Source organism: Prinia subflava, chromosome 2 (assembly GCF_021018805.1).
Source record: "Prinia subflava isolate CZ2003 ecotype Zambia chromosome 2, Cam_Psub_1.2, whole genome shotgun sequence".
Taxonomy (NCBI): domain Eukaryota; kingdom Metazoa; phylum Chordata; class Aves; order Passeriformes; family Cisticolidae; genus Prinia; species Prinia subflava.
The window spans coordinates 78,035,611-78,048,930 of record NC_086248.1 but is presented as its reverse complement, the minus strand read 5'-3'; the positions used below and the strand labels follow the sequence as shown (position 1 = coordinate 78,048,930).

The following is a 13,320-nucleotide window of genomic DNA, read 5'->3' as shown; positions in this document are numbered from 1 at the left end:
CAGAACCCACAGCCTGTCACTTTCCTTCACTGCTTTTCTTCTGGAATCGGTGGGGGATCATCACTCTGTCTTTCAACCCAGGAGGAGTTAAAGGTGCCTTTGTATCACAGCTTTTTGTTTAGGATGTGCACTCAACCAAAATGAGCTTTGGTTTGGTTTCCTTGTGTGCTTGAGGAATAAAAATCTTTCATTCATGGAAAAAAAGCAGTGTTTGTTCTACCTTTAACAGTGTTCCAATGTTGCATGTAAAGAAGCTTGAAAACTCCGCCCTCAGCATAGATGTACCCATGTGATAGTGTTGGTTTTTCCCGTTCTGTGAACTTGATGCATGCATCATTTCTCAAACATTGAGATCCAGTGCTGGAATCTGAAACAGCTCTGGACTTCAATTCCTCTTTCCAATTGCTGTATTTTCTGTCATTTGCCCTCTGGCATGTATTGTGCCTGACGGGATTTACACACTCCTATGGGAGAAGTTGGTCTATGCTGTGCCAATGTGCACGGTGATGGGATTTGTTGGAAGTTGGTGCATTCTCTTTAAACTGGTGCTGGACTATTATGTGTGCTCAAGATGAGGAAAAAAAGGTAAATTCTGTGTGGAAAAAGAAAGAAATCTGGTGGATGGGTGCATTGGCAATATCATAAGACTCACAACACTGTTGTAGTGTAATTGTGTCGAAGTATTAGAAATTCAGGAATGACAATGAAAAATGTTTGTGGACATCTAAGTACAAACCAACAGCAGTTGCTTCTTAAAGGAAATACTTAAAGGTGGAGCTGAGGCTAAAACGCTAGAAATTTAAGTGCAAGAAACTTTTGGGGTATTTAAGTTTGTTTACTGTGAATAAAAAAAATTTTTTTTGTGGATTTCTGTTCTCCATAGGGAAATAAACTTGTAAATGTATTGTTACTTTTGAGGAAGTTAAGAGGTGATTAGCATAGGAATGAGATTGTACTGGTCTTAATCCAAGAACTCGTATTAGTTTAATATTACTTTAATACAAACATTTTTAGGACAAGTAGAATCACTTGTTTTGATTCATTTGAAGGGACGAAAGAGAAATTTTTATCTAAACTCCTTCCATACATGATAATGTTTTATGCTTACTGATTCTAGATAATAAGTAATCCTTAATTTAGAATGTATTAAAACAAATTACATTCTGTATATGTAGAAGTTTTAAAATATTTGTGTTTTGAAACTATTATAAACATCTTATTTTAGGTCTTGCTTCTGCAAATATTTATATACACTCTAACTGTAATGACATGAACACATGGACTGAAAAGTGTGTATGTATAGATCAGTCCCAAAGCAACATAAGATGTTTTAGAAGGGGTGTGTTTAAACCTAACAGTGATGTTATTTTACCCTTGCTTTTCTGAAACAATGTCACAGATACAACCATACCAGGCCTGATATGCATTTGTCAAACCCGTAGTAGTCTGTCTGAGAGCGTGATGAGTTGGTTAGGGAAAGATGTATAAAAAGGTTGAGCATTTTGGGGTACAGTTTTGGGCTTTTTGTGACTTAGGTAGTTCCAAAGCAAATGTGTCACTATGACTTCATTTTTGGTAGATACAGATTGAATGGTCTTAAAACACAAACCAACCCCAAAGAATCCTTATTCCCTCCCCACTGTATTGGGTCTGGCTGAGCTGGAGCTGTACTTTGCGTTGGTACCTAGAAAGGTGTTGGTAACACTCCAGGGTTTTGGCTACTCTGAGCAGCACTGGCACAGCACCAGCAATGTCTCTCAACATTCCCTTCCCCCCATCAATAGCCTGGGGGTGGCAAGATCCTGGGGTGGGACACAACTGGTACAGGTGACCCAAAGGGACCAAAGGGATATTCCATACCGCCTGACATCAGCTCAGATAGAAAAGCTAAGGAAAGGTGAAGAACCAGAGGGCATTTATTGTTTACAAAGCTTGCCTTCTGATGCAAGCCCTACACGTGCTGAAGCCCTGCTTCCTGGGAAGTGGCTGAACATCACTTCAAGTAAAGAATAAACCTGGGGGATTTTTTCTCTTTACTTGTGTGCACACAAAGTTTTGCTTTTGCTTTAGTAAACTGCCTTATCTGAACCTATGAGTTGTTTTTGGTGTTATTTTCTTTCCCCTGTCTAGCTGGGGCCTGATAGAGCAGCTTGGTGGGCATGTGGCATCCAGCTAAGGTCAACCTCACCATACTTTTGGAAAGTGAGGGAAGATTGGTTATATTGTCTATCCTGGCCTTTCAATGTGGCCAACTTCCATGGCACAGCAAGTTTTGGATGTTGCAGTGAAGTGGCTCAAAGAACAGATCAGTCAACCTCTGACAGAAAAATCTATTGAGATTTAATAAACACAAAACCAGCACTCTTGCTCAGGAAGTTGCTGAGCCTCTAATTCTTAAAAGCTGTAGTGGTATAAACTTTTATTGTGTCTCACCCTATCCTTAAGCATCCACCTTAGTCACAGGGGGAGAACACTGGACTAAGTGGATCTTTAATCTGACCCACTAAGCTTAGTCTCATTATTTGCATCTTTGCCAAGCTCTACTTTGAATTTCCAGTCATGACCTCCTTGAATTGAATAGGACAAAGCCAATTGCCTTTAACAGCAGTATATTGGCCTGCTTTTCAGTTTTGAACTTAGTACTTCCACACTTCAGTTTTTGGAAGCTTAGCTTTGTGGAAAATTCTGGTGTTTTCAGTTTTATGGGCCATTATTGTCTTCAAACAAAATAATTAGGTCATTCCTTTGGCACACTACAGCTGTCTTGGACATTGTAGAAACTAAACTGCTGTATTATTTCAATTAAAATGTTTGTTTTAATTCTTTCCTAAAAACGTGATCTTTTATCCAGTTTTGTGCTCTTCTATTATGCAACATTAATGAAAGACTTCAGTCAAAAGATTCATTGCTGTGAAGATCTAATGGATGGGGTTCTCGACCTGTTGTCACTGGTCTTTTATAATGTAGTTCTGGATCTCCTGATGCTGCTTTTGTTAAAGGCCAGTTAGAGTAATGCAGTTTGTCCTGCAGAGCATTTGCCTCATGTACATGTGATGTGTTTCAGGGTTTACATTGCTGTCAGTGAAGTAAGAATGTTCAAGTCTATGTGGGCAAAAAGGATGAGGTAATTTCAAAACAGATTCTGGTTTTAGCTTTATAGTTTTAAATTCACTGCAGCCTTCAGCTTAATAAGTAGAAACTCAAGTTTTTGTAGCACAGCTTTGGTTCTTAACTACAGGAAAAAGAGTTGCAGTTTTTTCCGGGTTGTCTTTTGTGTATATATACATTGTTACTTCACTTTTGAGAGGAGATATTCCTGATCAGTGTCCTAGCAGAGTAGATACTTTTTCATACTGACTTTTGGTGTGATCTTGTCAGCTTCCTGCTGTGTTGAGTCATTGGGTTTTAAATAATTTCTTCAGAGACTTAAAGGTTAATATAGGCATGTGTCCATAAATATCCAGAATTACATGAATGCTTTCTTAATGTAAAAATGAGACTTCTGAAATTCTTAGCTTTAAGATTTTTTTTTTTGAGATTGTTCTAAACCACTCTCAACTGGGCCCAAATTCTTTCCTGTGATCTTTGCACATTTCATACAGATGACCCAGGTGATAGGGTCACTCTTCTGGTCTTAGGAGTCTCTCCAAAGCCAGTGAAATTTAATCAGATTTTTAGGCTCCTGAATTTATTTTCCAGGATATTATTTATTTCAGTCATGGGCATATAAATGAGTTTTCACTGTTTCTGGCAAAATCTAAGTTTTATAAATAAGGCACAAGGAAGACTTGGCTTATCTATTACAGCATGTGCTTGTTGCAAATCCCTTCTCTAGTTTACAGTGGAAATGGTCTTCAGTCTTCCAGCAGTCAGAGACAAGACAGAGTCTCAAAAATAAACACATAGAATTTTGTGTTGCCTGGGAGGTGCATAATATGCAGTTAAGGTAGCCTAGCTAAGTATTATTGAAGAGAAGATAAATTTCGCATGGGGAGAGTGTACGTGAAAAACTCCCATGCAAAACTCAGGTTTAAGTTGTTGGGTGATTCTGGTGTTGAGTGCAGCTGGTGTATATGATACATCTGCCAGTGGATAAACTAGGCCTCCAAACTAACACAGTCCCATCCTAATGAGTTAATTCATATATATTCTTGTGCATGTACTTTGTTTTTATGTATAGAAGTATGTATTAGAACTCAGTTGAAGTGTCAAGTATTCCATTTGGGCCAGCGCTGTGGACCGATCTTTTTTTTTTAATAATATAATTGTTCAGTTGGATGTTTCTGAATATGATGCAGAATCCCATGTTACAGTTTAAGATATTATCTTACCTATTCTAGTAAATTTACCACCTGACATATAACTTTGTTGATGTTAAAGGATCTTTAGCAATATTAAAAATATGCTTAATTTGTAGGAACAAAGTAGCTCAGCCATGGTTTTTTTTGTATATGTGCTTCATTGTATACCATCTTTAATGTGACTAATGAAGAAATTATTTTCTTTGCTGTCTTTGAATGTTGAATTGTGTCCTTTGGATAAGAGAATTGATTTGTTTTGTCATCTTTATGTGATGCAAAATTTAGCATCCAAAAGAAATCCTCAAGGCAGATGAGCTTTTGCGGTATTATGTATATATATAATCAGCAATTGCTTTTGCTTTTTTTCCTCCCTCCATTTTTTTTGATGGGATTTGCTGCTCCTCCAAGTTTCTTGTTCATTCAGAGTGGAATTGATACTGCATTAACTATGTCTTCAAGCTGGGTGTTGAGTCTAGGCTGGTTATTCAGACTCCCTCTGTAGTCACTAGATAGAGCAATGCAAAGCAGTGTAATTAATCCTCTCTGAAGTCAAATGGGATTTTAAAGAATCTGATCCCTTTTCACTGACGCTCCAAAGAATCTATAGAAGCTGGCCTGGGATAATCACAAGCATCTGTGTGTTTCTTCCTAGGTGTAGCCATGTCTTTGTAGCAGCAGTTCATGTCTCGTGTGTTACGGTGGGGGTGCTGCAGGGAGCATTATCTGCGTTTTAGAGGGGGAAGGGTTGAATTGCGTCACGCTTCTCTGCGTTGTTTTGGTGATCTATAATGTGGCTGTAGGGATTCATTCTAGCTACCTATGCAACATCTGATCTTAAAATAGTAGTAGAATAAATCCCAGCCTGGATCAGTAATAAAATTCTATGTCTGTGTATATATTGTTTCATCAGATGCAGTTTGGGTTTTTAAAGTATGAGGATAAGGGATGCTGAGCAGAAAGGAGAAAGATTTGAAATAATAGTGCATTTCCTATTTTTTACACCCAGCATTTTACTTTTTGAAGTTGTTCATGTGTTGTGCAAGAAATCAGTAAAAGCTGTACCAACTTGTATATTGTCTTTTGTGGAGCTTAGCAGTGTTGCTCTGTCCCACTCCAGTTAACATTAACAATTCATGCCGTTTTTTATTGTGGGGAGGGTTTGCATTTTCCTTCATGCTTTGTTTCACGGGTACTTTTTAAAATGTCTTTTCTTAGCTAACTGTGCACCACCGTGCCAAAATGGAGGGATGTGCCTGCGACCCCAGCTTTGTGTGTGTAAGCCAGGAACCAAAGGTAATTCCTGTGAGGATACAGTCGTGCAAGACACGTCTTCCACTGGAGGCCGGAGCCCCGTTGTGCCCCCGTGGCCCATACCCCAGCAGGCTGCCCAGCAGACCTTCTCTCAGAAGGTGCAGGTCCCAGCCAAGGTTGGCCCTGTGGCTCAGATGGCGTTCACAATCAAGCAGAAGCCTCCTGTTGGGTTAACTCAGCAAATGCAACCACAGTAAGTGTTTTCCTTGCTTCCAAAGAAGTCCAGTATGTCAGTTTTATAAAACGTTGTTCCTTGAGAGTGTTTTCAAAAAAAATCATACTTGGAAACTGTCACAGATTTTTAAAACCAGCTTCTTGTTTTAACTGTAAGATTTCAGTGGAGATTTGGACTTCTATTACTTATGAGCCAGATTTCCTTACCTGAATAGAATATCCCATGCTATCAGTCAGTTTCTCTTTTCCTTAGAATGATACTGCTGTACAGATTTTGGAGGAATTATTCTTAATTTGCACTGGTGACCTTTTGAGTTCATCCTAGAACAAAGTCTGCCATGGAATTGTGACTGCTTGTGTAACTGAGGAGAGTAAGATTTGGTGCTCCTGTTCTGGTTTCTTGTATTTGCTTTGTTTTCTCTTCATATAAGTGTGTGTGGCTGTGCTACAATGAATATTTCTGCTTGCTTGTGTTTGAGTTCAGGATCATGTCTGACTGCCATAAGCAGCAAGGAAACACCCATCTGGTTGGAGGTTTTGTCCCTCTGGCTCTTTAGTAGCTCTTAACTTTGCTGGTCTTTGATATTATTTCTTGGAGCTTTAAATACTTATTGTGAGTCTGAAATTTCTCTAATTGTACTGTGGTTTTTATTGATGGGTCCGATGTTAATTTGTTGCAAGACCCCATCTGATATGGGGGGAGGGTCATGCACAGGAGGGTGACAGTCAAGTGGAATGTGAACAGTTCTAGGTGTTTTCAGCTACTGCTGTCCTTCCACTTTCAGGTGAAGTCAATGACAAAAAGTGTTTCTGTCCTGTAACAGATGTTGCTTTTGCTTTTAAGGAAGGTGTTGCCTGTCTTGCTTCCAGTCTCCCAAGCAAGATAATCAGGATAAGGAAATAAATTGTGTTTTCCTGTGTTCAAAACTGTAAAAATGAATGTGGAAGGGTGGTGTGTGATTATAGAGTTCTGCATCTGAGTCATCATAGGCTCCTGACAACAAAGTGCCACTTCCTTTCCACAGCTACATCTGAGAACAGAGATCATTGGACACTCCCAATGTTACTCATTGTCTCATAACCCTCTTATCAGGTTCTTTTTCCTCCTAGACCCTTCTGATTCTTGGGATCTGCAAGTTAAACTAGGTTCCTATGTGTCTTGTATAATAAGAAGAGAAATTTACCTGAATTCCCTTGGAGTTCTAAGCCCTGAGCCAGTATATTCTTTGAGAAAGGTTGAAGGTAGAGCAGTGGGGGCTCTTGGAACAAATATATTCATAGTCTTGAAAGACTGAGAAATTGCTAAACAATTTTAGTATTTCCTAGTACTCTGAGTCCAGTTTAATTCCCACCACTGAAGGGTTATTGAAGTGACTAATATGAAGGGGAAATTTCCAGTAAAATCATCAGGGTTTTTTCCTGTTCCTTCCTCTCCAGGCCAGCTGGACTCATCATCTGATGTCTCTTCTTGGCCCCATAATGAGCAGCTGAACAAATCAGTATAAAAAGGCCGGGAAATTCCTGTCTTATCAATACTGATTCCTGTAGAGTATACTTTCTTTTTTCTCCCTCTCGCTACACACAAGAGTTCTCAAGGAATTTTTTTTCTGTTGCAGTAAAGGCCAGTTGTCCAAATTGGGTAGTAAAATATCCTTAAAAAAAAAAAGGAGTTTGGGGGAAGAAAGATAAAAGAATGTAATTTTTTTCTCGCTTTAAAAAAATTTGTTATCTTTTAAGCACTCTAAAACTGTACTCAGAAGGCTTGTGGCAGCCTCTAGAGAAGACTTACTTTTCATTATTCCTGGAATAATGTCCAGGGATAAAGGGTTCCTCTTGTAAAAAAAAGAAAAAAGAGAAGATGATAAACTGATACTTTTCTGTGCTGCTATGACAGTTGTTGGGCTATGATGCTCACAGTATTTCTAGAGGATACCAACAGGAGGATACCAACAGCCTTTCGTGCTTGCATGAGACATCATCACAGATGCAGAGGAAGCAACTTCAGAGTGACAAAACCAGTCATCTGTTACCTGCTATCCAAAGTGCCTCTGCATGCTTCCATATGCAGTGGGCTTTGTTGTTCATGTGACCCTTCTCAGCCTAGGATTTTTGCTAACTGTAGAAAGACTTTCCCAGGTAGAACTGCTACTTTTTGAGATCACATCAAGATAAATCTATTTCACTCAGCCTAATACTGGTGTGGGAAAATGGAAAATTGAGTCTCTGGTGTCATGAGAATGCCAGCCTACACCTTGGTGGAAGGCAGGGGTGGGAGCTGGAGGTGGAGAGGAAAAGGGCTGTTGCACAAACCAGAGCAGTTGTATCGAGTGCAGCAGAAGGTGGATGTTTAGATACAGCTGTTGAAATGAGTGCCAGTGATAGTGCCTGTGTATGGCTGTTAGGACAATCTGCAGGGCTGAGAGATCCTTCTGGGGTCAGGACTCTAACACTGAGAGAGGCAGACAGGCTACAGTGCCTGTTTCAATTCCTTTTCGAATACGTTGTGATCTTGTGTGTTGTGTGAGGTTGCCCAGATACTTTTGGAGTGGTTTTTCCTTTTCACAGTCCTGGAATGTGGAGTCCTTCTCACTGTCAGTGTGGTTGGTATGCTGATGTGGACACTGCTGCTGTGCAGTCAAAGACTGGACTGGTGAGAGCCAGGACAGAGCCCAACCTGAAACACCTAAATTAGGTACTAGAGGAGGCTTGCCTCCACAGAGTTTCTATTTTGCCATCCTCTGTCAATTTTTTTCTGTTTTATATATGAATCCAACTTTTCCAACTTCAGTCAAGATCTATTTGTGCAAGGATCATGGTGGCAATGATATTTAGAAAAGCAGAGAATTCATTTATTTCTTTCCAGATATCTTTTTTTGAAGAATACGGTGCTGAACAGAAGGAGAGCTGGAGAGAGATTAATTTCCTGGAATATCTTGGGTTCAGCAAGTCTGTCATAGCTGTGCTCTGAAGATGGATATAGTGTCAGGTACAAGGTCTCATCTCAGAAAAATGTTAGCAGAAGGTATAGATGGCTGTAATTGAAAACAAGTGGTGTTTCAGAAACAAAAATCTGCTTCTTATTGGAACCCATGGGGAATTCTGATCTCAGTAACAGGCATGCTTTGTGGGCCTGAATTCCTGTGATAGCTCTCCAGTAACTCTGGGTGTTCCTTTCACATCTCGTGTTCTCACTTGTTGGCAACAGGAGAGCTCCAACAGCTTGATTTTGTGCATTTACCATCTGTATGAGCAGACCTTTTTTTTTTTAAGGGATCTTTCTAGTACAGTTTTGGAAATGATCACCAGAAAGAGTATGGCATCAACCGACTGGAGCTCAACAATACCCTGAAGTGTCACAGCATTGCTCCTTCAGCCTCATTTGGAGGCAGGTGGGGATGAAATGTGAAAATCTGCTTTAATGCTGGACAAAGCAAAGCCCATCAAAGGAGGTGTGAATGCACAGAAATCTTTGAGAGGTCCCTTCCAAACCTGTGCTCCTGGCTCACTGGATGTAGTCCCATGCTATGATGGGCAGATATATTGCCTGCTAATTTTAGTAAGCCTATCAACTGATGTCTTAAAGCTGTTTTTTGACTTCTGTTCAAAGATGTAGTATTTTTTCCAGTGTAAACTATTTTTCCCCAATTTTAACTAGTTGATGGTAAATCAGTGTGAATTTAGGTTGAAAAAAAGAAAAAACAGCCTGAAAGAAGAACTAAGCATACTGTTGTGACCCTACTGAAACCAACAACATATGACAGTCGTGTCAGAAAATGGAATATGTGCTTTGTGTAACATATAATTGTAAGTTAAATGTTTACATATATATTTAAAATCTGTAGACATTATTGACTTTCTGTTGTGCAAACTCATGTATACTGAGAATCACTATAAAGTATAAGAGACCGCTTTTTTGGCTCCCATCTTGCATACTAGTTGTGTTTTGTATCTTTGACAGCATGTAATTTATTTTTTAGAACTTCTGGTTCTAAGATGGGTTAACAGGATGATGTAGGTGATGGTCTAAAAAAGATTATAGGCAGGCTTTTTGAAGCTGCTGTAAAAGTAAGTATTTCTGGAGGACATCTTTTTTCACCACCATTATTATAGTTTTGTACTAAAGATGTACAGAGCAAGTGAAACTCTTTACTTACAAGAGCCCTGCACTTGAACTTAAATGTGAAGTCTGTTTGAAAATACTTTTTGGAAGCTCTTGATAATATTGAGCTTCTGTCTAAAAAGAACTTGAGGGTTTTTTTTAAGGGAACTTTCTTAAGAACATCAGGGATAAAACTTGGGTTGGTAGCATGAGGCAGTCGGGTCCAACCCTTTGCTTATAGCAGGATCACTTATAAGAGGTTGCTCTGGGCTTTCTGTGGTTGAACTTTGAATACTTTCAAGATTGCAAGGTTGGAGATCTTTGGTATTTGTGAGCTTCTGTTGCAGGAAAAAAAAGTATTCTCCTTTTATAGCTGAAGTTTCCATTGTTGCTTATTTATTGTTACCCTATGTCTTTTTGCTGTATTCCTCTGAGAAGTCTGGCTCAGCCTCCTCTACAGATTCTCAAGAGGCAGTTTAGACTGCAGTATCATCCCCTTGAGCTGGTGGGGTTTTTTTGGTTTTTTTTTTTTTTTTTTAGTTGAGAAATCTTCCTCCTCGTGTTGTATGTCCAGTCTCTGACAGTCTTGGTGGCCCTCTGCTGGCCTTGCTCACTGTGGTGCTGTCTTGATGTGGGGAGTCCAGAACTGGTCACAGTATTTGAGAGGCAGTCTCACAAGTGCCTGATGGAGGCAGTAATCACTCCCTTGACCTGTAGGATCATTCTTCTGCTGCCCACTATATGATTGGCATTCTTCATGTGAGGATGTGCTGCTGACATGTGTTCTGCTCATCTGCTAGGACCCCCACTTTCTGCAGGGCTGCTTTCCAGCCATTTGGCGTCAAGTCTATGCTCTTGCACAGAGATGCAACCAAGGATTGCTGCCTGGTGCTTCAGAGCTTTGGTCTCTAAGTCATGGGCTTCTTGTTCTGCCCTCCTAGAGCCCAGTGGCAGAGCTGTTTGAGCTTGTATTAGCACTGTGTTACTGTTCACAGACTTTAAAATTCAACTCTAGTGGTCAGAGGGGAGATTTTTCCAGCAGTTCTTGAGCTCACTGCTTTGTGTCAGGGAGATGAAAAACTGGCGTTCTGTCTGCAGGTTATGCTGACGACTGGATGGGCTGCATCCCTTCAGTACAGACTTCTAACATGTAATGAATTCATGGTGTGCTTGTCTTAGGACTGCTAGTGCAAGGTGGCTCTAGGGAGAATCAGGAAAATAACTTTTCCATTGTGAGTTCTTTGGGGTGGATTCAGAGATGCCTTTTGCACAGTGTTTTCAGCAAAGAGACTTGCTGCAAGGACACGCAGCGTATGCTATTAGCCATCAGGTTATTCATGTTCTTCCTAATAGACTTGTGAAGAGTTTATGCAGATCAGTTATTACCATATTACTGATATGGTAATAACTGATTACTATTACCCTGTAAGTCCATATTACCTTGTAAGGCACATTCCTCTTGAGAATGTCAATGTACTCTTCCCTCTCACAATCCTGGCAACTTGAACACACTCCATGAGGTAAAGTTAACTTCTGACTAACTTGTCATTAAGTTTGGGGGTTTTTTTGAGTGCTATTGCAGTATGCTTATGCTCCTGTATGTCAATACAGCAAAAAGAGACAGTGATTTAGGCATATTCCATGTGTGGAAATCAATTGCTTTCAAGGCACTGCTTTTCAGGAACGAAAATTGCCTCTAAATTGTACTGGTGCATTCAGCTTACTTGAAAAGCAGACAGTAAGCCACCATTTCAAGCCATAGCACTTTTAATTTTTTTTTCTAGTTTAAAAGCCCATGTGCCTGACCATTCAGTGCTTGCAGTGTTTGAATGCATAGGGAGGGCTTTAATGAGGAGTTCTTAATGTTACTTGTTACTGTGCTGCAATATGGTCTGTTCTCTTCCAAAGTGTCTTTTTCAGGTTTTGGTTTGGCTTTTTGGTTTGTTTTGCCTTTTCTTTTTTTTTTTTTTTTTTTTTTTTCTCTGTAAAATCTTTTACAACTTTTGCTATTTGTCATCAATTATTTCAGGAGATGTTGGGAAACTATCAGAAGAACCTCTTTCTAAGGGCTTGGTGGGGCTGAAGAAGCACAGCTTTTCTTGGAAAGCATGATATGTGGACTGGCCTTAGACAAAGGCAGATGCATCTTAAGGTTTAGGTCTGTCTGATTAACTACAAATGCCTCATTGATTTCATTGATTTCATTTTATGAATCACCTCCTCTGCTCATGATTTAGGAGCCCTAAATCGAGAAACAAATTTCATCTCCAGTGAACTTACTGTCTTCAGTGCTAGAGTCCAAGTACTTCACTGAGAAGCAGTTTCCACTTTACCTAAGCTCCATAAAGTTTACCTATGCCACGTACCCTTGTACTTTGATCAATTTTGCCCTAACTTCCTAATTTAGGAATCCTAAATTACTGTTTTATACAAAATGTAATCAGTTGCTAATCTAACCACCTCTAAGGAGGTTTATTGCTCATGTCATCTTGTGCTAAAGTTGAGGGGGTTACTCATCAGTATCTGCTGAGACTGATATTCCTTTCTGTGTGAGTGTAACTGGTGAACAGCACTAGGCAGATAGAGAAAGTGGGCTCTTCTCCTGATGTCATTGTTCAAGTACACATTGAGAATTTGTAACCAGCCAGCAGTCTATTAGAGGGACTCTGCAGTGCATCCTTGTTTGTTTCCCTCTTTATCAAATGTTCCCTAAATTATCCCCTAGCCTTAGAGAGTGGTGCTGGAGGACCAGAATGTGAACTGTTGGCTGATTGCAGTGCGCAGCACAGTGTTGTTTCTGAAAATAAGTCTGCAGGTATACTCAAAAGTTTTGTAGGCAACTGAATTATGACTACTTGACTTTGAGTTAAGCACCTTCCTACACTGAGCAAAACACCTATTGTTGTTCAGAAATTACTTTTTCTATGTGATAGATTAGGAAAATAGATACCTTTGGAGTAATAGCTCAACAAAACATTGTAGTTATTGCAGAGAATTTCTCCGTAGTTGAAAACATAAAAAAGCATAATTTCTGATGCTCAGACATGAAGTCTGTAGAACTAATAAAGTATCTGCAATAAGCCAGTGTTTGCTACAGCCCTGTTTTTGTACTAATGTAATCTATAGCTTTGAAAATATCTCTTCCAGGTCTGTACAGAAAAAGAAATCTTTTCTGATAGGCTTTATCTACTGTAATAATTTTTTTTTTTAAAGTTTAAAGTACTGTCTTTAAAACTTATCATGCAGCTGGAGAACAGACTTCATTAAAGCCTCCAGCACCACTGGATGATATTAAAAGGAATTCTTTGTCAGCTTGGATGCTGTGAGAAATTGTTTCAAGCTTGTCAGAGATTTTATAAGTGGTTTTATAGAAAAGATTCCTTTTAGATATTCGGTGTGCTGGTTTTGTATTTTTTATTTCATGAAAGAAACAAC

General features: G+C 39.4%; 1 protein-coding gene across 6 annotated transcripts in view; it reads left to right on the top strand.

Moving 5' to 3' along the window:
• LTBP1 (latent transforming growth factor beta binding protein 1) overlaps window positions 1–13,320 on the top strand; it is a 184,068-nt gene that overhangs the window by 9,598 nt on the left and 161,150 nt on the right. For all 6 annotated transcript variants that reach the window (XM_063390679.1, XM_063390680.1, XM_063390678.1 and 3 more), the window contains exon 3: window positions 5,517–5,805. In XM_063390679.1, coding sequence (XP_063246749.1) covers window positions 5,517–5,805 — 289 coding nt within the window. The remainder of the gene's footprint in view (window positions 1–5,516; window positions 5,806–13,320) is intronic.